Source organism: Mycteria americana, chromosome 8 (genome assembly GCF_035582795.1).
Source record: "Mycteria americana isolate JAX WOST 10 ecotype Jacksonville Zoo and Gardens chromosome 8, USCA_MyAme_1.0, whole genome shotgun sequence".
In the NCBI taxonomy this organism is placed as follows: domain Eukaryota; kingdom Metazoa; phylum Chordata; class Aves; order Ciconiiformes; family Ciconiidae; genus Mycteria; species Mycteria americana.
Window position 1 is genome coordinate 17,664,145 of NC_134372.1, and position 25,811 is coordinate 17,689,955.

Here is a 25,811-nt window from a genome sequence, read left to right on the forward strand (position 1 = left end):
TCTTTTTCTTCTAGGTTGTGCAGTGGGTGTTTTAATTTCTTTGCTGTGAGAAGATACATATTTTCTGTTAAAGAGAGAAATTTTTTATTATATTGAAAACTCATTAATGCGAATTGAAGGATTCCCATTTACTTAGATTAGAACTGTAATGAGAAATAATATATTTGCAGTTACACATACTAAAAGGAAAGAGCCCCCATTCTTTAGAGAGCAAGGGAAGCAGAAATAGCAATCAGCTTTTGGAAAGGACCCCTTCCGTCAAGTATATCCTTGCTGCTAAAAATTGGTTCTTCCTTCAGAAATTATCACCTAAACTTAAAATGCTTTATTTAGTATATGATTTCCAAAAAGCAAATGTAGAACTCCATGATCCTTTTTGGGAAAGCCCCATTTAACATTTCTAGATGCCTTGCCCTGATTTGCAAAGAACTGCTACTGCTTTTTTTTTTTTTCATTTGGCAAAGCAGACTTCAATTACATGAATGGTTAAAATGCATGATCTAAGCTAAAAGCCCAGAGGCTTTAACATAATTGCATTGCTACATATTGCCTGCAAGGAGATATCAACCCTAAGTGAACTGTGTGTCCATGTGCATGCACAAACTCATGGTACAAACAGTGAACCAATTAATTTTCTGGGGAAAACTACACCTACATTAACTGAATTTTGGATCTGCTTCCCAATGTGAGGGAAATTTATAGAACTATTCTGCATTGCCTCTTGTTCCCTGGTGTTTATTATTGCCTGTAGTCTGAATTGAGAACTAAAATCTTTAAACAGAGTTGGGAGGAAAGGAGAAAAGCGGTTTACATGGGTTTATGACCTCTACTTCTAAGAATTTGTGAACAAGAAGCTTTGACTATCCAAACTCCATCAACTTCCTGTAGTATGCTGTTTTAAAATGTTCTGTGAGTTATTGAATGGATATATACAACTGGTAAGAAATAAGGATGAGCAGTCCACAATCCAAGGGCAGGAGGGCAAGTGGTCAGTTTTCCATATAGCTAGAGGATAGCATACAGCATCCTGAAGTTCCATACAAAGACTAGATAAATTGGGGAAATTGTAGTAATTTTCAGCCATTGCCAGACATCCATGCAACACAGAAGATATCCACAGAGAATATGTTCCAGGGTGGGAGCCTTTCTTAAGAATGTTTTGATTTTGGCTGTAATGCTTCAATTTGTTGTCTTGAGGGCAAAATTATGTCTATGGATCTTTTAACTGTTGCAATGAGGTAATGGCATAATACATTGAGCATGTCTTATTTAATTCAGAGTTTTGGTGCTCACTTTCCCTATCATTCCACCATGAAAAAACCAGCAATTTAATGGAGGAAAACAAACAAAAGTATAAATCATTAAGTGAAAATGGCTTAGGGCAACCAAAGCTCCTAAGCAATCATCAAGGTTTGCTGTAAATACAAGTTAATTGTAATTGTCTGACTAAGACATGATGGAGGTATGCCTGTATGTTTTACAAGAAATCCAGTTGTATGTAATGGGTAGTACAAAATACTTTTTTAATTCAAGCTGAACTTCAATTTCTGTTGCACTGTGATCAAATGTATTTGTTCTAGGTTTCATTATGATGTTCTCATCTGAGAAGCCTATGATCAGGCAAAGTTTCTCTTCTTTCTTTCACTCCACCTTACATGGATAGGATATAAATTTCATGACCTTTCTGTTAAATTAAATAATGAGAAACATCAACTGTGTTTCCTACTGATCTGGATTCCTCCCCAGAGAAACTGTTTTCCAGGTTAAATTGCTTTAGAGGAAGCAATTCCAACCCTCTTCTATAACTGGAGTTAATGAAAACCACCATTATAATCTGCAGAATTACTTTCCCATATTCATGCAGGGTCCTGGTGCTTGTCAACAGGGTGGTACAGCAGAAGATTGCTTGGCATTTTTGCCCAGCAATCAAAATTCAGCCAAGCTGCTACCAAGAGAAATAATTTTAGAAAAAGAAAGACAAGCTATTACAGACCTGAGTTAGTGAAAAGAAACCTTGTTCTGACAGAAAGGAGCAGAATGGTTTTGTATTAATGAAAATAGTCTGAAGTTGACACCAGATGATATTTTAAAATTGAAATTTAAAATCCTTGTTTCTGCAGGTTAGGGACATGAGCTGTAAAGCAGTGAACAGCTAGACTTGACAGTTCATCACTGATCAGTGCTGATATGTCAAGCCAAGTAAAATCCTTTGTGGGTGCAAGTCAATAATCAGCAAATTAGGTACATGATTAACCTCAGACAACAAGATGCAGTTCCTGTCTGAGAGCCCTGCTGAGATTTAACCTTCTCAGTACTACTGTTTAGCAAATATTCCAAATGCCTGGTTTAGTCAGTCAAACTGATGTAGCTGTAAACTTGTCTAGAAGCAGCCTTTTGTGCCATGTGCATAGGGAATGGAGCTCTAGAGGAGAGGTAAAGTTTTGAGTGGCAAGCAGACTAGAAACAGGAGTGCATTGCTTTCAAGCAAAATTCTTCCAACCACTGTAGTGCTACATAGAAATAAAATACACATTGCAGGCTTGAATGATCAATAGGAAATTAGTAGAGGATAGTCATATTAATAAAATCGATAATGCATAGAAAATGAACTGTAAATGTCAAATAATGCATGAAGTGACTCTACAGAGATTACAGCAATTACAATGTTACTACACTTTGGTAGAACATTCCAAATGACGCATGAAATAAGGTAGCCTTATAGAAACATCACTGTAACGTCTGGAGAAGGCAGTGCATGAAGTTGTATTGTTTTCATTTCCAGCAGAGTGTTTCATATTTACAAATTTTTCATGTCAAAATGAAAACTGTTTTCATTTAGAACAGGAAGTGGCTTTATTTGAAACAACTTGAATAGCTGGGGAGCTTCAGTGTTACCTTGGTTTGCAGCCAGTGCTCAAACACATTTAGGTGCTCTGACCACCTTAAAGTTATCTGATAGCAACTGTGCTGTCATTACTGAACGCTGTACTGCATTGTACTGTTTGTATTGTGTCACATTCAAATGTTGAAACAAATCGGTTGGCTGTCACTGTGGGTATCAGATGTTTCATGGGTGTATTTTAATTAATAATTACCAACTGGATTTTATGAAGAACTAATTTTAAAGCACTTCACAAACAAGTTTCCCTGACATATGTTTTCTTGGCTGCTTAGGTCTTACAGGGCTTTGGCATAAAGACGAATGCTAGCCACAACGCCAAACGTGTTTTTTCCTCCCCACCCTGCCTCCATTTAAATATGCATCCATTAGAAAGAAATCTTTCTTTTCAATTCCTAATTTCAAACCCTGTTAGGGATTTTGTGGAGGCATGCAAATAGTTTCAAATCTAAGAAAAGAACAAAGCTTATATGACCTTTGTTTAAATGCAGACAGGATCTCTGCATTTTCAGTCTTGACCCCTGCAAGCTCTCTTTGCTTCGCCGGGCTTTCACAACTAGTTCAATTCCTGCATGCAACTGTGCTCAGTCGATCTGTGCTATACGGATGGCATTGTGCAGTGCAGTCACTACTGTATATGTAAAGTTCCAAAACTGTTTTGCTGACTCCCCATGGTTACTGGAAAAAGAAAGTCCTTATTGGCCTATGAATAAAATGCATCAGAGGAGGATAGAAGGCACTGAATGGAGAAATTCTAAAAACAAATTGCCCAGAAAGAACTTAGTATGAGATTTAGGTTTGTAAATAAAAGTATGCAGTAGGATTTTGGTATGCTGTGTAGTAAAAATAAACAAACTCACTGAGAATGTGAATTTGGAATTTGTTTAGAGAGGTAGGCTGTCAAGTCACTTGCTTATAGGGAGCTTTAATCATAGTAAGTACTCCCGCCTGCAAAATTGAACTCTGAAGATGTAGTCATTTGGGATTTCTGGTGCATTTTGTTCCTGAGCAGTTTTTGCCATTTTTGTGTGACTTTTGGTATGAAGCCATGAAATATAAAGGAACATAAAAAAAAAATGTCAGTGAAACTTCCAAATTACTTCAGAGATTTAGTTTGGTTTGACAGGTCCATTCCCTAATTCATGTGATTTAGTTGTCTTTTCTTTAGCAATTGTGTGTGTTAGATTAAAAATGCCACAGTTGCTTCTTAATGAACCTGAAAGTACTTTCATTCTTTTCCTAGATGGGTCTTATAATCTATGCATATTTGTCAATGAGTAGCTTTAAAGCAAGAGTGATATCTTCAGCACGACATCATATAAAAGTAATTAATCACGCAAGTGTGGTAAATCAGAAAATCAACTGGGCCACAAGAAGCAAAATGGTGATTCAGCCAACCATGTGAGGAAATCTTTTCTGGTTATAAATTCACAGTACCATCTCAGTGACCCTTCAGTCAGGGATTTTAGATCTTGGGGTACATATACCTAGTACTTGATGACACATTAAGATTTGTACACCCGGGGAACCACCAGCAGATACATTATCTTCCTTCTTTTTTCCTCAGTCCTGAGGAATCCAAAGAGGGATAAAAATTTATTGTATTCTGCATCAGTTTGCACTGGTACTTCACCATTCATAAAGTTATTCAGGTTTAGTAATTTCGCTTTTGCCTGACCATGCAATAGTTCTTTGTAGTTTGATTAAAGAGGGGGTATACCAGTCTCAACTTTACCAAAGTTAAAATTGTAGCCTCCTGGGGAGTCATGCCAAGGGACCTGCTGTCACTAGGTCACACCCCATCATTGTGAAAAGGGATTCTGCAGCTAAAACTACTTCAAGCAGTTTCAGCCTGAATACTCTTCCCCTTCGATCTTGCCAACTGCTGAGCCTTCTCTACTATATGAGGTAGAATCAGCATCAAACAGAGGGGAGGCAGAGGAACCTGCCAGCACAAGCAGAGATGAACAGCATGTTGCCAGTGAGAAATGTCAGCTTTTATTGCTACTTCGTTAGTTGACCCTTTGTGAACGATTGTTCAAGATTTCTTTTTCCCAAGATATTGCCCGAGTAATAACATTTACCAAGGAGGTGATGAGTCTGTCCTTAACCTCTGACTGTTAGACGGTAGGTTTTAGCAATATTTCCAAATGTCATTGATTTAAGAGAGAGATACATGTGTGTTCGGCACCTCTGATACTCTGAAAGTTACTGACATGCCAGAATTCTCTACATCTCTGGCGTGCATTGGCTTAAATGTACTAATTTACCTGATTTACCTTCTCTTGCAAAAATCCTGTGTGAAAAAAGGCTGAAGTGGATGGCAATCTGATATTAACAGTTTGGTGAAACTTTTTATTCCACTTCTACTCTTTCTCGCAATTAAAGGCATAGGAAAGAGTGGATAATTGGCACTTACTGTGACAATAGCTTTCAACACGAGTAGACCTGGGCTCAAATTCCTACCCTGCCATGGATTTCCTTTGTGACTGCATATTGGTGTCATAGTTCCACATATTTAACAGGAAGGTAATAGTACTTCCATACTTTTCCCTTTGTTGTAAGGCTAAGTCTATCAAGGACTCTATATTGCTCATATGTAACTGTTACAAAATTTCAAATAGAAAGGTCAGCTTTTGTACCCCAGTTTTAGATAGATGTGTAGCATGGCACTAAAGTGTTAAATCAGTCCATCTGTCTGTCTTCTACTGGAAGGGAGAATCTTCATTTTTTTTTTGCCTATTGTGTATTATTTGCTAGAACTCACTGTTAATGAGTGGAATACAGTGTACAAGACAGCTCTCTCTGGATGTTTGGTCTGTTTAGGATACAAGATTACAGTTTTCTATTTAAACTGAAAGCAAGTGAAGGTGTATGTTTTCTCAGAGCTGTTGCAAGCACAGACTGTATGTGCTAGAGATAACAGAGGGAAATGCAATGAAACTACTGGCAAGCAAGCGCATACTATTACTGTATTTTATTGAACATACACATCTTTCTTTAGACATGTCTATCTATCTATATCTACTCCTACATAGATAAACGTGTCTAAAACAAGATGTGTTTTCAAAGGGGACTTGTTATACAACTATCAGAAGGTTAGATGTATTGGTTTTGTTGTTTCTTAAGGGCTTCCCTTAGATAGGGACTATGAGAGCTAGTAAATTGTGCATAGCATCAGCTTGAGAGCTCCAGAATCACAGACATTACAGACAGAAAAAAAGCCTATTAGGACAGCTAGTCCAGCTGCTTTGTTATGCAGAGTTATTCCCTGTTGTAGATTAACCAATATTTCTTCCAGTCCTGTTTAATTGTGTGATGCAGTGGCATCTCCATTGGGAGGCTATTACTGAGCTTAATAGATGGGAAGCTTATCTGACATTCATCTTAAATTTCTTTCTTCCTTTTTTTAGTTTCATGTCATTAATGGTGCCATCCCTCTTATACTCTAAATAATCACTTGCTCTGTTTGATCCCTTTTCCAAAGATTAATGTAATGTTCTACCTTGGAAACCATCGAACCAGAAATCCTCAGTTTTCCTTAATATAAGTTCAATTCCTTCAGCCACTTGATTTGTGTTGTTCCTTTCCATGCTCCCTCTGGTTTTTGTATCCTACTTGCCCCTGATTGTTCCACATACAAACTCAGGTAAGCAACTCTTACTCTGTGATGTAAAGCTTGTACAGTGTATTTTTATCAAGAGTGCTGAGTGCTGGGTGCTGGGTGCTGAATTACCTAACATTAGACAAACACATTTCCTGTTTGTGCTGTTCCTGTTTGTTTTCACATTCTGGGGGCTTCCATTCAATTATATGTCTGGAGCTATATCTGAGACTTCTGTTCCTCTTGCAGCAAGAATTTATTGTAGGCGATTTCTAAGAAAAGGGTGTGTCTCTCATAGGTTGAAGGTTTCCAGCTTTGAAAGCTGTGTAGGAACCTAAAATTTGATGGGTCAAATCATTGATTTCAACTTCTTTCTTAAAACCCAGCCTGTCAAGAAATACCGTTTGTACATTTTTTTATCATCTGTGCAGAGCAAAGATGCATAATTTTATGTAACTGTTTAAGAAAGGATAAGAGTCACAGAATCTCTGTGTGTTCCATGGTCGACTATTAAACATTAGTTTCACATTGACATATCTTCCAGAAATACCATTTTATAACAAGGTAGAAGAAAAAATATAGTGTCAGATTTTGAGCTGATATATCATTCTGTATTCAGGTCTGTTTGTTTGGGGGTTTGTTTGTTTGTGTTCTTTTTTTTTTTTTTCTTTTTTTTCCTGTTTTTTTATCCTGCAGTATGATTTCATGGAACGCTTGGATGGGAAAGAGAAATGGAGTGTGGTGGAGTCCCCACGGGAACGTCGAAGTATTCAGACCCTTGTTCAGAATGAGGCTGTGTTTGTTCAATACTTGGATGTGGGTTTGTGGCACCTGGCATTTTACAATGATGGCAAGGACAAAGAAGTGGTCTCTTTCAGTACGGTTATTTTGGGTAGGTATCTCTACAAGCTGAGCATTTTTCCTCTCTGTTGATACCTTCGCTTACTTAAAGTCATAATACTTTCTTGCAGTTTTCAGTATTCAGCCTGTTTATCCTTATGTTGTGCATTTTTTTTTCTCAACACTGCTCTGTCAAAAGGTCTGTAATGGGGTGCTGATTTTAATTTGCTGATTTCTCTTAAGATTTTAGCATTCCCATAGATCTTGAGTTTAGTTCTGGAAAACAAGACTCAGATAAGTTCAGTCTGGGTTTGAGGCATTCCCTTGATGCTTCAACCTAATATTCCTCTCCCTTGCCTTTGTTATTTTTATACTTCTGATTTGCTTCTCCTGAGAAGCTTCTTTACACCCAGGTGGAATAGTATCCAACAGGAGAGCTGTTTAATCTTAGTAGAAAGACAGCACAAGAAACTGACACCTGTGAATGAGGTTATTGTTTGCAGTCACCCCAGAGATGGAGTCAGTTAATTAGCCGTATGCTGTCTTACAGCTTACTACTCACCTAATAGTGGGTCATCTCCTCAACATGGTGGAATCAAGAGCAGAAGAACATGTAGCCTATGATCAGAGAAGCTTGCAGTTTTGTTAGAAGAATAGGGTTCCATTTAGTTGAAAATCAAACTGAGTCTAAAGTCTCCAAGCTTTATCAGAAGATTTGCTGAACTTTGAAGCACTTGATGAACTTTGCTGAATATCTTGTCACAGTGGCATAAAAAATTCTGGTAGTCTATGTGCTATTCCATCCTGGCTGGTGAAGTGTTAAATGGCACTATGTTGTATAAATCTGTAATTCCTGTTAGTTTAGGGAAAGAGAAACTGCAAAAAGTCCAAGTGAGTTTTTAAGCTTGATGAAAAATAGTTGGAGGTCTTTTCCAGTCTTGCCTTATTAATGATATGAAGCTTAATTTTTTCCTTTTACATTAGTATAAAGTTCAGTCTGTTGGCTTAAGTCCCAAAGGGTGTAGGAGGATAGCCAATACTGTGTCATTAAGTATGAATATAATTGTTTCTGTTAACCTCAATTAAGATGAAAAAATTATTTTTCTTCCATAGCTCATATGTGGTTTTGTAAGAATTACTAGGTGCTATGCATGTTAATATATATATTTGCATACTTGCCCATAGAAGGCTTTTTCTTCTTCTCCAAAAACAAGAACATTTGTCCTTATATCTTGTTATGCCCCTATTGTGCTTAGAAAACCTTCAGATATGATAAACTGTCCTTAAAAGAGTTGCCTGGTCTAGGCTACAGCTTTCAAGAGCATCAAAGGTCTAATACTCAGGTAGACTACTTGATAGTGCAATAATAGTAATTGGACTGAAATGTAGAGAAAAGTATAGTGTTTTATCCAGTTCAGAGGTTCTTCTACACACACCTAGTATCAGATGTTTCATAATCAAAGGATCTGAGACAGCTGAAAGTTTCTCTGATGTGGAAGAGGAGAAAGAATAACAGAAATGATGTTAACTCCCAGACAATACTAAATTTACCATGTTTTTGAATACATAGAAAATGCTGTTGTGTGCTGTGAAGCAAAATAATGAGTAAATCTATAGACAAGCTTCTTCATGAGACAAATTGGTATCTTTGAGCATTACGTTTCAATTTTTCTTTTTACTGTTTACATGAATCATTTCAAGAGGCCAAGCTAATGACATCCCTCTGAAAATTTTCTTTACGGTTTTTTATTTAGTGTCCTGCAACTGTGAAATTAGATTTAAGGTTGTGCTTAAATCTTTTTCCTCTCTTCAGTTTAATTTGATAGAAAAATACTCTGTATGGTTCTGCTAGTTCCAAAACCAAAATTCATTTTCTGTGTTGTAGAGCTGCTATTTGTTTGGTGTCTGAGACTGACAGAGCCATTTAGTTTGGGACCCCAGGTCTCAAAACAACAGGGAGTAATAGTGAAGAGTAACAACATTCCTATTAGATTTTTGTTCCAGTAATTCAATGTTGAAAATATGTTCCACTGAAATCCAACAGCTTTCAAATGAAAGTGATTTTAACAATTAATTTCAAAACTGGAATTTTATTTCTAGGTTGTTATTATGCAAAGTAGTGTATATATTATCCAAATAATAGCAGAAATTGTGGAAAATTAATATTTCGGTACAACTGAAATTTTATCATCAGGCTGGTGTGCTTACTCTTCTCAGATTATTGAAGTCATCAACACTTCAGTCAGTCACTTAAACTCTAGTGTTAAACCTTGTCCTCTGTTTTTACAGACCTCTTCTTCATCCTCTTGCGTAGCTACTTGCACCTTTTTTATTAATTTTTTTAGGATAAAGAATATTTGCCAGAGCAAAAGAGCTCCTCTTTGTCATGTTCAGCAGATATTTCTGTTAGCTTCATTAATGAGGCTTTAAATGTCTGTAGAAGGAAAAGAAGATACACTCCTTGGGATAATCAGTTTCACATGGAAAAGTGGTGGTGCAAGATCAAAGTCTCATCGCCAAAGGGAGATTGTCAGTTTTCCTGATGAAGCATTATGTTTGCTACATAATATGAATTCACACATAGCTGTAGAGGTCTTAAGAGGCTGTCCTGTCTACCTGTTTGAACAGAGAACTTGAGCACTACCACAAGACTTTGAGTTCTAATGGTGCTCGGAGCCTTAATATGTGACTTTAGTATTTCACTAGATCTCTACACTTACTCATGCTGCCATAAAACTTGGTACCTTTCTGCTTCACCTGAACTTTGTGGTGTTAATATTATTAGGGATTGTTCTAAGTATTGAAGACAAAATAAACTGAAGAAAAATTAAGCAAAGAATTTTGTAGCCTAAATAGGAACCAACTAATGTGCCTGTGCTTGTATTTCAGATTCCGTGCAAGACTGCCCACGTAATTGTCATGGGAATGGCGAGTGTGTATCCGGTGTCTGCCACTGTTTTCCAGGGTTTCATGGAGCAGATTGTGCTAAAGGTATCATTTTCCCTATGTTTACAAATAACCACAGTGTGTGTTTGTGATATATGGATCTACAGTGCCTGCTAGTTAGCATGGCTCCAAGCTAGATTCAAATAGATCAATATGCATTTTTTTTCTTAGATCTCTTAGTTAAGTATGATCAGGTGGAAGTATTGCTACATTGCTGATGAGCTTGCATAACTACAACTGTTTTTTGTGTCAAAGGTAGTAGACAGAAATGGCAGAAAACATTTATTTTCTGTGAAAGTGGATGAATTATCATCAATGCTTTCTGATAATCATTAATTGGTCTGCAACAGAAGACTATCATCATCGGTAGCATGTAATGTATACTGTGGCTTGGCTGAGCCTTACTTCTAGGTCATAGCATCTTTCTTGCTTATACAATTACTCTTTGACTAAAGGAAGTTCACCTTTTTTAGGAAAATAAGTAGGACAAAGTCTTAAAATAAACCTTTTCTTAAGTGTCGATTGTAAATTTTAACAACTAAAACTGGAAGATGCATGATTATTGAGGACTAAACAAATTTAAAAGACAACTATGGATTTAGTATATGTGGTATGTGTTTACTAAGTTTTTATCAGAGTTTGGGAGAGCTGTCGTAGGGAAAAGATTCATAAAGGAGGGCCTCTTTAGTTTATACAGCTAGTAGCACATATGTTGTCTAAATCAATGACTGGGTTGTATTCCCTGCTGTTCCTGAGCACAGTCATAACATTTTACAGTTTGCTTCCTTCTTAGTTTGTGTGAGATTTAGGCACACTATCAATATCATGTGCCTACCATTGTTTTCCACAGGGACAGGTTTGTTAGTGTTCAAAGGGGAAAGCTTGGTGTTTGAAAGCATTTTGAAATGCCTTGAAGGACCTTAGAAATGTGCTCGTTTTTCTTAGACTCCTGATCCAGCCCTGAGGACAGTTTGTTGTGCCCCACCTCTTTCACTGGTGTAGCAGGGTGGCATCCAGCATAGCCAGTGTGTCTATGAAATACTCCTTGAATAGCTGTTATAGCCATACTGGAGAGGGTCATTTCCATTTTGTGTCTCTGTATTTGGCTCTTGGAGGTGCACCAGTACAAAAAAAAAAAAGACCCCAAGGGCCTTGGAAAGCTAATGATGTTATTTCAGTGCTCATTTAGTACTCATTTTAAAGAATGCTTCAAATACAGCATGCTTGTTGTTTGATTACCTGAGAAATTAAGACACTTGGCAAATATATAGAGGAGATATCTGTATATTACGAAGTAAATGGTGTGATAATGTGTGCTATAAATACACATTGACAGCTATATGCATTTCTGTGTTGTTAACCTGTGAAAGTATGCATGCAGTGACTGTGTGCTTCACTGCCACTCTTCACACATACATGGCCATTAAATCACCTCATTTGCATTTTGAGTTGTGGAGCAATCCTGCATTGTGTACTGAACCTCTGTGTAACACTGTATGCTATGTTAATGCTGGAAAATACTTCATTCAGGCTATGTCAGATAAATAGCTTTTTTATAGGGTACTTGTCAAACTGTATCTGTCAGGCTTCTCCTACCCCTCGGTACATTCCCTCTGCTTCCTGCTTTGTCCTTTCTGTGTTGTCACCTTCCCCTCAAAATGTGTTGTCACCTTCCTCTCAAAAGCAGAAATGGTTTATTGGAAGCTTCTTTCAACTCCTTTACTGTTTTCTTGTCAGACATCATGGTATTTTTAAAGAACAAAGAAGCTTGAAAAACTACATAAAATGACAAAATGGGTGTGTTGACAGAATTCTTGTGTTTCTGTGCAAGCACATAGCTGCACATCTTTATACTATGAGGCATACCCAGAAGTGTGTGGCTGAGTTAGGGTATAAGGGCTATATGCCTCACCCATTTCACAGGCACTGTCATGCCTGTTGTCATGTCCACAGATTTTTCTACTTACTGGAATGCTGATTATATGTGAGAGCAGTTTCAGAAGACAGAAATCAAAATTGGGATTGTATGCATGGTAAAACACAGTAAAATGAGATAGAGAATTAAATCTTTTCCAGCATATTATATGTATGGACACGTGTTTAATATACACTTACCATAATGTTAAATTTATATTTAAGCTGTCACAAGTATGGAAGGATAATGATTTTCTTCCCATCTGATATTTTTTTATTATTATTTCCCTAGCAACACATCTTTCAATGTCTCAGTTCTCCACTGTAAAATAATTTGAGGCAAGACTCAAATAGAGAAATGTGGAGAAAATGTGAATAAGCTCCTCAGATGGCTTTTAGAACTTGATTCATGCAATAACACAGTAGTCTAAGAGCTTCACATTGGCTGAAACCAAAGTTTGATAGATAGGAAGCATGATCCTTTATACCAGTGAATCCTGGGTTACAGGGCTGATCTTGAGGGCATCAGAGGCAATGAATCTTGAGGGGCAATGAATCTTGAGCAAACTATTTGCAGACAGTGAGCAGGTACTCCCTCTCTTACTTTACTCCATCCATGTAGTTTTAAAAGATAAAAATGAAGGAAATTAGCACAGATTTGACTTCAGATCCATTAGCTCCAGGAAAATACCATGAAAATTGTTAGAAAGAGATTAACTTTTGGCCCAACCCACAGGCTGAAATACACTTTCGTACCCTGATTGAAGTGGAGGAAATTTCACCCTCTCAAACACTCTTGCCAAATACTGGGGGGGATTATTTCTCACCCTTATCTGTGGAAATAACTTATTCTCAGGTAGCTAGTGTCAACAGATTTACTCCATCCTTGCTCAGGCAAGATTCCCTTTGAAATAATTTGGAGTTTAACCGAATTAAGAATTCCGTCTAACACACAAAAAAGGTAACGATACATTTTAATCTCATGTGGATAAAATATGGCATATAAAGAAAAAGAAAGTCTGATAATCAAAAGATAATTCGGTGCATGGAGATGTATCCTGATAAAGAAAATGTGTATAGTTAAAGCCAGTGGAAGATATGCTGTAAATTGAACTGCACTGTGAGTAACCTTCTGTCCGCAGTTATCTGTAGGAGTTACTGGTAAGAAGCAATGCTATGGACAGGGATTGATTACAGAATCAGACATGCAGCTATGCTTATGTTATTTTGGTGTGTTGTCACTTTTTTATATTCATCTCTATTTTTCTGTAACCTGTATGATATAACCACCCAAGTATATCAAGATGTCCTTCTTACTTAGTGTTCCCACTGTTAGTGTTTGATAATAGTTTGGTCTTTCAGTTGCCAAGTTCTGTGGTAAATCTTCAAGCAGGCATCCTTCATCATGTCCTGCTTTTCACCATTTGTAGAGTTCAGTGTTACAATGAGTTAGGTTCCTAGAAGTGGCTCAGAGTTGGCTATAATTTCGTTTCACCTCATAATATATTTGAAGGGCATGCAATTCTTCTGCTCCTTTAACAAAAGTACTTCCAAAGACACTGTCATATATTGTTTTGCAAATGTGATCAGAGCCTCCTTTAATTTTGCATTTTGAAATACTGGAATTTGCATCATAAGCATATTTAGCTAATCTGAAAGCGTGAAACAATATACCATCACATGGGATTTCTACATTGACATGATGACCATAGCCTGTTAAGAGATGGTGTCCGATTTGTAAAAGAAGGAGAAAAATTGAGTCAAGTAGCTCATGTCAGCTGCCATGAAGATGCCATTTAGCAGATACTTTTAGTTGATTATGCAATGTAATAAGAATCATGTTTAATATTTTAATCTAAACGGATTGAAAGCTTTTGGATTTTTTAAACTAGAAATTTGTACCATGTTTGATCAGTTGACTTTTTAATCTGATTTTAAGAACTCTAATGATTCAGATTTATGTTATTCGCAGTTTCTTTTCCTGTTCTCCTTGTGTGGGTTTTTCATTATTTTATTTTCATTCTGTTTGTTTTTGGCTTACTGGCAAAGGACGGCGCCACTTTAATAAGTATAAAAAGAAGGGTAGGTTTTTTAAAATTTCTTTTTATTTCTTTTGCGACATCTATTTAGTTTTAAATAGTTACTAAGCTGTAAAGTGTAGTCTGTGTCTTTTTAAATTTATTCTAATGGTTTTGCTGTTTCTGATCATTGCCCGCACCACAATAAGAGTTCCTACCACTGCCATTTTCTTTGTTATGTGTGTACTGTTAATCTCTGTATAAAAATGTAAAAAGCTGTCAATTATTAGGTAAGTAAGGTATAGTTGCTAGAAGTAGCAACTCTTGCTTTTTCTCAGTTGTTATTCAGATTTCAGTTGTTTGGGACTCTTCTTGCTCTGAGTTTATTCAGAGGCTTATTGCTTGGGCATAGCGCATAAAGTAATGTTTTTTCGTCAGTTGAATACTCTGCTTGAAACTATTATCTTAGTGCCATGTCCACGATGCTCCCAGTGGCATAAGAGATTCTGGGAGTGGTGATTGCAGTGGGGAAAACATGAATTTTGGAGTGCATCTTGCTGAATAATTCAGTATTCGGTTCATTGCTGTAGAGCACATGGCCCACATGAATGAAAGGTATCCGGCATATGCTGGTAATGTATAGGAGTTAGTATTTCCTCACTACGTGAGTAAGGAAAACAGTATTTGCCTTCATAACTTGGCTAGAAATTTTAGGAACTGAAAATGGTGCAAGCAGACAGAAGCTCACTGGATTTTGAAGAGAAAGGTGAGAGGCGATACTGAATAGCCTTTCTCCTTTGCCTGTCCTGCACATGTTCGTAGCCTGACAGAAGATATAGGACCTGTGGTGAAGCAGCACTTTGGCTCTTCCGTGGCACAATCAAACTGGTGGATGAACGTGTGTCTTGTACTGTTCAAGGGACTCACTGCAAATTTATGCAATAACAGATTATAGATCAGACAAGTGAAGTAGGTTAGATTAAACATGATGGTACCGAAAGCAGATTGGTTTGGCAGAGAAAAGAGCGGGAGAGGAACAATAGTATAGGAAAAACACCATTTTTATGGCATTTATAAAGAGATTGTCATGAGCAAGGGTTCTTGGTAAAGCTAATCTATTGTGGTTAGTGGTTTACAAGCAAAACAAATAAATAAAACCAGCACCTACCTCCAGGAATTTACCATGTCAATACAAGTTGAAAGGGGATGAATGGGAACCAATTGACAGATGTGGAGATATAAGGAAAAAATGTGATACACAGTGTTATAAACACACTAGCAGTGTGGGGAACACTGGGGAACACTGTAAAAGACAGTTTTTAAGAGGGATAATGGGGCAGATAAATAACATCATGTGGATAATGGAGGGCAAATGGGGCCTCCGAAGGAGACAGAGCATAGGAAAGAGCTCAAAAAAAGCTCTTTTTAAATTTGACTTTCAAAAGCATTGTAAGTCACAGAGAGGTTGAAGTCAGAATTCTAGCAGTGAGCAGTCTGGAGTGAAGCGGGTCTGTAAATGAAGTTGGAGCATGAAGTTCATGTCCCATGTGATAAGAGGAAAGGACCTGAAACAGGACTGGGAAAGAAAAGCCACATAGCTGAAGGTTAGATTAACAGATTAACAGCATGATTTTTGCAGCACTGTTGCACACAGACATGACTGAAGAAGACTGAATTTATCAATGCTGGAGAAAAACGTGTTGATTTAATGTAGATTTTATTTGCTGAAAGCTGGGGCAAGAATTCTGACAAGACAGATGCAATGCAGAACAAATCTGTAAGACTTTGTCAAAGCCTGAATGTGAGGCGAGGAAATGGATGAGTCAAAAATAACATCCAGATTATGAACCTTAATGACAGGTAGAATGATGGTATTGTCCACTGTGATAGAGCAAGAATGCAGGGGAGGGCTGAAGAGTAGTGGGTTAGAGAGAAAAGAGAAATTAGAGAAATAACTTTATTGGCAAGCATTTTATGTGTTCATAATCATAGCATGTCTCATCACTTACACCATACTTAAAAAAAAAAAGAAAAAAGTGTGCTTTTCTTTGGAAATACGGCATTCATGACTTGTCACCCACACATATCTCACATCCTTTCTTGCAGTTGACAAAATTCAGCATGTTCAGCTTCTCTCTTAGTATCTCTTTCTGGGTGGGTTTGTTTTTGGGTTTTGTGTGTTTATGTGTGTATGTGTGCCAACTTATGTATGTGCTGCAGCAGCAGCACAGCCCTGGCTTGTCACTCAAATCTTCTCTCACAGTGGGTGGAAGCATCATTTTGATACTTGAACAGACAAGGCTGTCTTTGCAATGTTCCTCTCCAGCAGTTCCCACCTCTCTGACTCAGTACCTTAAAATGCCTTTGTTATAAATTTTCTTCTTGTTTTCCCAGTTTCATATTTTATTAGCAGACGTTTTTAATTTCTGGCAAACTGATCGTGTCCTCGCTTGCCTTCCAATGAGTTCTATGTACAGGGCAGTGCTTGCCTGTCTGCCCTCAGTTTTCTTAGTTTTACGGAACTGCAGTACACTCTGAAAAGGGTTTTGTGCCATCAATTGTGCCTAAAATAATTACAGAATAAATAAATGGATATGTAACCTATTTTGACAATGATTGACAGTCATTGCTATCAGCTGCTAGCTTGCCTGCATGAAATGAGATAGTAGCTTTGATCCAGTGTCACGTAGACAGGTAGAGCCAACACAAAATCCACCACTCTGACTCTTTCTAATTGGCAATTTAAACAGGAGCCAAGAACTGAAGCGGTCACAGGCTGAATTCTTTGATTGTTAGTGGTCATGGCTCCAAAAGGGGCTCAAGGCACACAGTCAGTAGTGCGACAAGGAATAGAATACAGGAACCATCGTTTCTAGTCTGCAGCTTTCCTCATCAATCCTCATGAACTCTGTTGGAGATTAGAGTTAAAAACAGGGGACTGGAGAGCCAGGACTCCTGAATTCTACAACTGATACCTTGTTAAATTTCTGTTACAACACAAGTCATTTAGCATCCTAACATTTCATTACTCTTTAAAAACATGTACCTGTCCCTATGGTACATTGTACATTAAATGTGAGGATTAGCAGACGTTTGCAAGGCATGTGCTATTGGTAACAGGATGGTCACATGAGAGTACTCGGATTACTCCCTAGCCCGTGCCAGGCTAGAAATTGGTGCTTCATATCCTTTGCATTCTTTGTAAGGGAATATTTACAAAGTTGAAATAGGACTCAGGAGCTACTTTTAGCATTGTGAATATTTGAGAAAACAGACTTTAAAAATATGGATTTCAACACGCAAAATATTAACTTCTCATTGTTCTTAAAGCTTTTATGGCTTCTGCCGATTCCAGCATTGAATTCAGGTTTATAAAGAATTTACCTACAGAAGAGCTTGTCCTCTGTAATTTCAAGAGGGGATTATATTATGCCTTTACAGGGCAGCAAAAATGCTTTAAAATTTTTTAAGATATTTATTTAATGTTGTTAAATATACCCAATACTTGCATCTAGTATAGCAACTTAATTAGTATTTGTTTTCTATATTAAAATGCCAGTAAACATACAGCCAAATTTGTGCCTGTGTATTGCATTGCCCTTTCATATGTTTCTAAATTCATGTTGCAGAGTTTGAACTTGAAATTATGTATGACTCCTTTTCCCAAAGAGCTTGCAGGATAGTGGGGCAGCTAAGAAGGTAGACTTATTTCTGTAGGAGAAAATTTCAAGGACAAAGCTAAAAGGATTAAGAAAAAAATGGGGAATGCTGAGTAATTCAGTAGTGAAGGAGGAAGGAAATAACTGAGAAAAGTTGCTGATGCCACCGATGGACAAAACATGATAGGTAAAAAGAAGTGGGCATGTAAGTAATTATGAGTCTCTGATTTCAGTGAACACTAGTGTATCTTTATCTGATCACTCATTACCCAACCTGTAGAAATTCAGAGACCAAAGACAGAGCCACAGGCAGTACTGTAGCTGAGGCCTACAAACTGGAACCAACTTTTGTTGGCTTGGTATGATAAGGAAGTTTGCTTTGCTTATGTCCAAGATGGAAAGCATATGGAAACACAGTAAAACCTTATTAATGGATTTTTCTTCAACAGCATTATAGTAATATTTTCATAATTATTAGAAGCAGGGAACATTCATTTGATCTCTCACAGCTGCTTTCGAAGCCCACTCTATTATCAGTTACTTCGCTTTATCTTTCCCTTCTTATACGTGTGCAGCAACAGCACATCTATTTGCACAAATATTTTCTGTTTCAATGGAATTCCAATAAACAGAATATTTCAAAAGGTTCCCAGTGCAGCAAGGAGGTGGACATGCATACAGATACATGCAGCATGCAAACCATTGTGCAGCTTAGTTTCTGGCAAGCCAAAAATCTTTCTTCCAATCTTATAATACTTCCATTGGTGGCTCTCTGCTCTAACTATGCTCTGCTGAGCTGAATTGTGCTCACTGTGATGTATGCTTTGTAATTTGTTTTTGTGTTTAATTGGTTAGCTTATTTAATTGTGTTCCAATCTACATTTTGTTTTTAGATTGCATTGTCTCCATGGACTTGTACTGGTATTTGTTTATTTCATTAAGTTCTAAGAGTTTGTCTTTGCAGTTGTATTGGGATCATCCTGGAGTCCTTGCGATGATGGTAAATGTCATTGAAGCAACTATGATTAAGTAGTATTGTAAACCACCTTATAGAAATACAGCTGTTAAGAGATCCTTAGACATTTACCATCCCTGAATAACAGAAACAGCCCTGAATCACAGCTTCAGATTTCAGCATGCATGACTTTTTTGATATCTACATTATATCTAGATTTGAACCTGTAATTTAGATCTCTTCCTATATTTAGACCCTCTTTGGGTGAGATTAAATTCAGTTAGCTGTCATGCCCCTTCACCTTCTCAAACAAACAAAAAATTTTCTAATTTGAATGTAGAAAAATGTTTCAATATCTGCAGCTAACATGGAACTGTGCAATTAATCATGTTATGATTTAAATCTTTTCTGGTAAATTTAATAAGGCAAATAGGAGTAACTAAAATGAGAGCAAAGCAGTCTGGGTTTTAAATACCCTGAATACTGCAGCCTATGGGTGCAATCCTACATCTACTGCACTGCTATTTAGCCAGAGCTAAACCATTACCAGAGAAGTAATAGTTTTTACACCGTTCACTGGGAATGGTGTAAAATCTTATCAAAAATATTTGAAGAAATGTTTCACTTTTTCATTTGTTTTTTTAGATGCATAAATGACTTCATGCTGTTAGTGCTTCTCTGTTATGAATCACAACACATAAATTTGGAAGGATAATGCTGGTATTTGGTGTTTGTCATTACTGCTGCTTTTTGTGAGCTTGAAGCATCATCTGTTTGATTCCTCACTGGCTCTTTCCATTGAGATTGCTACTGAAACCTCTGAAATAGTCTCATTTTTCCTTCCTCCTCAGTTTTTCTAGTGATGAAGTTATCAAGACATACAAATGAAGATCTACGTGCTTGTCTATGACAGTAGTCGATTTCAACATCTGTTTATTTCCATCTGTTGGTAGAAAATAAAATTTATTTCTCTGCATGTTCTTGTATCAACTTCACTGCTTATATCTAAAGCAGGAATTTCACACCTCTGATTCTGTGTTACTAGTTCCTACAGAAAAAGAGATTTAGATTGCAAAGCAATGTTTTCAGGACATTTGTATTCACCATCTACATTTTCCTCCAATCCCACGTATCATGCAGAGAGTTGAAAAGAATTCTTCCCTCTTCCCCCCCCCCCCCCCCCCCCCCCTTTATTTTCAAATGCACAAAATATACGGCAAACTGATCAGTCACATTCTCCTGTGGTAACCCAGAACCAGTGCAGGGTGGCTTCCATTTCCTTGAACGCATTGAGGCATATGAAAAAGAAATTGAACTGTGCTGCTCTTTAATGATGTAGTAGATAGGGAGGACCCTAACTGGATTGGCTGCAAATCAATCTACCATTTTGCAAATCATCTTAGTGTACTGTATGGAGAACTACAATTTTTCCTTTAATATAGGTAGTGATAGTTGCAGAGCTTCTGCAATAGTGGAGGGGGAACAAACTGGCTGACGAAGTGTTGAATCCAGAAGGTACTGACAAGAGAAAGTCCTCAAGACATCTGAACCCTGGCACAGCTAGCTGATTTTTCAAGTGTCTAGCTGAACTCAAATGTCCTCTTTTCTCTCTGTCTCAGATTTGTAGTTTGTTTTATACCACTTGAAAATCTTTTTTATGTTCAGCTGTGGCTTTTCCAGTGAGACAGTACAGTGGCCTTTTTCTCTCCCCCTCAGGACTCCAATATCTTTAGAGAATTAAGACTTAGATCTTTGTTGATGGCTAGCTAGATTGTCTAAGCTCATCTTCATGCTAGCAGTAATGGGGCTTCAGCCCTTTCAATCCATCACTAAATTAGTTCCAATGCATCTGACATTTGCTTAATTTTTATTTTCCCTATTCTTACAGACTGCATTGTTATTGTTATTAAAAATATTTTAGGGGTCTATTAATGAAGCAAAATTTTCTTGTACCAAGTGGCCAGCCCCAAAGAGATAATTTTAAAAATTTACTGTGGTTCTGGAAATTGCTGCTAGATAGTGTGGGAAGACATATTCATATTTCTTACATAGATTTTTTGTAACAGTTGTAAGAAAAGCAGTTTTCTAATGGAAATAGATACTTTGTAGAATGGTAGAGGAGGGAACAGCAAGTGTGGTCTTTTTGACAGGTAAGGTCACGCTGAAGGCAATGAGAAAAACTATGACCTTTTTGATAAATTTTGGCCAAAGCAAAAGTTTGCTGAGTGTTCAGAAGAATGTAAATATTCATTGTGCAGTTAATGCTGTTCAGTCACTTCTATAAAAATCCTGCCATTTTTTCTGTAGAACAGCTTAAGTACTTATCGATTGAGAACTTCTATAACTCCCAAAATGGACGCATCCCCATATCTCTACAGGTATTTTAAATGAATTGAATTAATCATAGGCTTAAAAGTCTCTAGTGATCTTCATTAACTTTCCTGGGTTTAATTAAAACATCTGTGCGCTTTTAATTTATCGATTCATCCAACTCATATGTCATGTTTTTAACACACCCCAGCATGCTCTGCATCATTTTTAACCCGATTTCCACTTAACTAAAGCAATTAAATTCACCCCGGATTAATTAAAGCATACATACTTTAGTGCTTAAGTCAGCGTGTGCTGCTTTCCCCAAATGGTTTCTGAATGTCAAAGATTTGGCACACCTGATGGGTTTTTTGTCCTTCTGGAAATTCTTCTGTGAATCTCTTTCTTGCTTACTAATGTGCAGTTTGACAGAGCTAGACAAGAGAGCTTGGTAATGCTCGGATTTGGGCAACTGAAGTAAGGATTGCAGAGCATGACTACTACGAAGGGCTGTACATTTCATCTTAATACTTACCTGATGCCTGCAAGCATAGAGTAACACTACTATTAAATCATTTAAATTATGTGTGTGTTCTGTAGTCAAAGTAAACAGTTTCATGAAGTAAGTAATAAAGCATATAATGTCAGTAACAGTTATTCATAGTTGTTCATTCTTCTGCTTCAGTGAATTTCTACACGATGACTTCTGCTTGGAAGAGCACAAGGTCTTAGAGCAACCTAAAAGATGTTCTAGTTCTTCCTAATTGTCACTGTTCTTAAGAACATTTCACCCTGACGTAAGTTAGTGATCTCTGAAGAGCAGGCAGTCTAGTCAAACACCTTTCTTCCTGGTCATGCAGATATCATGTTTGTGAGGCATAAAGAACAGATGAAAGAAAATGGGCCTGGATTCATCCAATATCCCATTCCAGAATGATTTTCTTGGGGCTAAGTTTGCTAGGGGTGGGGCAGCTTCTTACCAGGAAAGTAGCAAAAAAATAATATAAACTAGTAAAAGTGAAACAGTGTAAACAAAAGAGTAGTCTTAGAAGTTATTTCAGATTTTCATATCCATAAATGAACACCATAAAATGAAACAGGCATGCAAACAAGTAGTGAAATGTGCACCCAACTGATTAAAATAGTTTTAAACATAAAATATGAAGGAAAGTGTTGTCAAACAAAACAATAGTATTTTTAAACTACAAATAACAATACTCATATATTTAATGTCTCCTAATTTTTAGAAATATCTTATGGGCAAACACTTGGTGTAACAAGGGATATGACAATTTGTTATGTTTCAGTACTGTTTTGTTTAAAATAATAATAATGGAAAGTCTAGAGCCAACATTTTGAATCGGGTTGTCAGAAATCAACTTCTTAAATAACTGGGCTGATTTTCTAAAATGCAAATGTTTGCAGTTCCTTTGGTTTTAGTGGTTTTGTGGATTTTAAGCCATTTAGAAATTAAGGTTGTTTATATCTAAAAAGGTAGAACTTCACTTTAGGAGGTTGACTGTAGGCAAGAACTTGGTTGTAGCTTTTGGAGTGAATCTGAAATTATTCAGGGCTTTGGTATACAATTGTAGTAGGATTCAGCTCTAGCATCAGTAAAATACATCTTCACCTGCTTACATCTTAATCTAATTTGTCAATTGAAGAGAAATTAGCATTTGTAGACTAAATGCTACATATGCATCACCAAGATAAAGACCAAAAAGAGAAAAATGCCAGTACAATGTGACCCTAGTCATATTTTTGGGGTATTTGGAACCAGGCGGTTGTAGATGACATTGGTTTTGGATCTTTCCTGTATTTCTACTCCAGTTTGGAGCTGACTTGGAATACATTTATTGGTTTCAGATCAGACTGTCATAAACAGTAATGCATCTTCTTTATATACTGGTAAAATCATGCATAATCTCTCAGCAGTAGCAGCTTAATCTCTGCTAAAAGGAAGTCCAAGTATGAGCTATTACAGAGTCTGAATTCATTATCCCCTAGAGGAACTGCACCCAGAAGGTTCACTGGTAAGGTTCATTGGTAAGAAGTTTGACCTACATCTGTCTTCAGTACAATTCCCAGTGGTCAGTGAAACAAAGAACAACTTGATTTCTATTATGCTAGTGTGTATTTCATTTTTTTATATAACTAGGAATTTGTGCAACTCTGTCCAAAGAGCATATCAAAACTGCCCAATCTGTAGCTTTAGACAATTTTTGAGAGACAGCTATAGAATGTTAATATGGTTGTATTAAAGGCTTGAAAAATATTTACTCTGTTTCATGACACATAATGACTTCCTCCAAGCTTAGGGACACTGGGCTGACTTACACTAATGAGTATAGGGAAGAATTGTTTGGGCAAACCCAGACTCAAAAAATTTGGAAATTCTTCTTGATGAGAAGCCTCAAAATGTGTCCATATGTTTGGAAGTAGAACCAAGTTTTTGTCTGACCCCAAGCAAACTTTCTATAAACCTCAACAAGTGCTATGCATGCTAATATTAGTGCATATGCCCCACTGTTGGATCATACTAGTTACAGTAGACCAATTAGACATACAAGTATGTGACCACATGTACAGAACAGGTGATCCTTATGCAGTTTTGTAAGTGCGTATGCTGTCAGGCACATTTCTTTTAATCTGTGTTCTTTAGCAAAAGTATCAGGACTGAAACTCACTTCCTCCTCCTAAACAGGAACATCTACAGATTAAAAAAATCTTTATTTCTCTTGGGTCTGACAAAGTTCTGTACAGGTCAAGTTCTGTCTCTTCAGAATGTTTTTTTCTGAATGTGTGTGTTTGTATAGAGGTTATATTACGGAAGTAAAGCTGTAATGACTCAGACCAAAATTCCATTTTACCCAGAATTTCAGCTCTGATGGTGGCATACAGCAGATAGTTGAGGAAGACTAGAAATTGTACCTGTCCTTGATACTTCTCCAGTAAATTTTTTTGGTTCTAGAGTTAACTTGTGTTAGCACTTCCTATAGTAGATGATGTCTCTTTGTGTATAGTAGCCTTTGTAGATTTTCATTCCACAAATTTGTCTAATTATGTGTTCAATCAGGGAATGTTCTTCCATTAGTTTTAACTTTTCAGGTAATCTTGTTAAAATTGGTTGATGGAACAGTTAGCAGTACTTAGGATATAAGGGCACTTTACATGGTGTCTAAGTGCTCTGTTAGTGCAGCCTTAAACTTGCACTTCAACACTCAGTCCTAATTTTCCTTACTGCTTACATTGTGAATAGGCAGTCGAGCTCATCTTCTATGCACACCAACTTGTGGTAATAAGAATCTGGTTTATATGCAAGATTAGGGCTTACAAGCATTATGGATACAACCATTCTGGTCCTTATTCAAACAGGCTTGATGCAATTTTGTCCATCCAGACCAGTGACTCCCCTCAGCAACCTGCCATGACCATCTCACCACAAAATTCTGTGGCACATATGTTGAAAAATTTTGACTTGATATGGGGTGACTCCTGACAGCTTGTCTGGGCTCTGAATAAGCCTGCAGATGGCACAAAGGAAGCTAACCTTCTTATGCCCCATTTGAAAATTTACATTTGGATGTAACACTGAGCTGCTTGCAAAATAAGAGCAATATAAGGGCATTGCTTGTGACCTGGTCCAGGACAGGGAAGCATTGCAGATGCAAGTTCAAAAACCGTTCAAGTCTGCATATTTTTGTGCCCAGAAACTCAAATAACTTTCAAGAGAAGTATACCAATTTTTCTATTTTATGAGGAGGAACTGAAAAAAGTCTGCAGTAGAGAACTGACAGCCTAGATCCTAGTGGTACAGGACTCTCTCTGCACCAGGGTAATGTTTGCTCTACAGCAAGAGGAACCAAGCCAGAACTCTGCCTTCAAATCCTGTTTGGAACTTCAAGTAGCAGGGGAAGGCCTCTCAACCAAGCAGCTGTGTAACTAAATCAAGTTCTACAACAGCCTCCAAGAGCTTGACTCCTCAAATATCCTTTACTGGTTTCTTGCCATGCTCTAGAAGAACACCTCTGGTGAGTATGTATGTGTGAATACCATAAGGGTGGGTGAAAGGAGTGTGTACACAGACCGCAGCTGGGATACCTATGTGTTAAGTGTCACTGGGCAAAATGGTGGCTTTTGATGCCAGACCATTTGGGCGTTATCCCTTACCATCTCCCCTCCTAGTCCATGTGTAACAGGCTGTTATCAAATCACCTTTCCTCATGCATCAGGGAATATTAACATTACTCCAAAATACCTATCCAAAGATAACCTTTAGAGAGAGAACTTTTAGAGGGATGTTTGGCTGTTCTTTCCTGCTCAATTCATGGTCTTAAATGTGCGCAGCCTACAGGACTCAAAGGTCTGTAGTATCCATTGATCAGCTGAGAGCCATGTTAAGAATTTCATCTGATTTTGTTAAAATACTGGTAAAGGGCAGAATCACATCACCAAAACCACATTTAGGGTTAATACCTTTTGTGCTTATTCAAACTTCACTCAGGAGATATACTTTGTGCTTAACGTACTTGAGTGTTGCCATAACTACTCCTGAAGACCTCTATCCAGTTTTTGACAGTGCTGGTATGTGATATGTGGTTGTCTTTATGCAACATATTTGTCCACAGAAATGAGAGGGAACTTGATTGTTCCATTACATAAACCA

At 37.3% G+C, this 25,811-nt stretch overlaps 1 protein-coding gene across 7 annotated transcripts in view; it reads left to right on the forward strand.

Annotated features, from left to right (window-relative positions):
* Nucleotides 1-25,811, forward strand: part of TENM2 (teneurin transmembrane protein 2) — a 547,147-nt gene that overhangs the window by 427,042 nt on the left and 94,294 nt on the right. For all 7 annotated transcript variants that reach the window (XM_075509420.1, XM_075509421.1, XM_075509417.1 and 4 more), the window contains 2 exons: nt 7,200-7,395; nt 10,233-10,334. In XM_075509420.1, the coding sequence (XP_075365535.1) occupies nt 7,200-7,395; nt 10,233-10,334 (298 nt within the window). The remainder of the gene's footprint in view (nt 1-7,199; nt 7,396-10,232; nt 10,335-25,811) is intronic.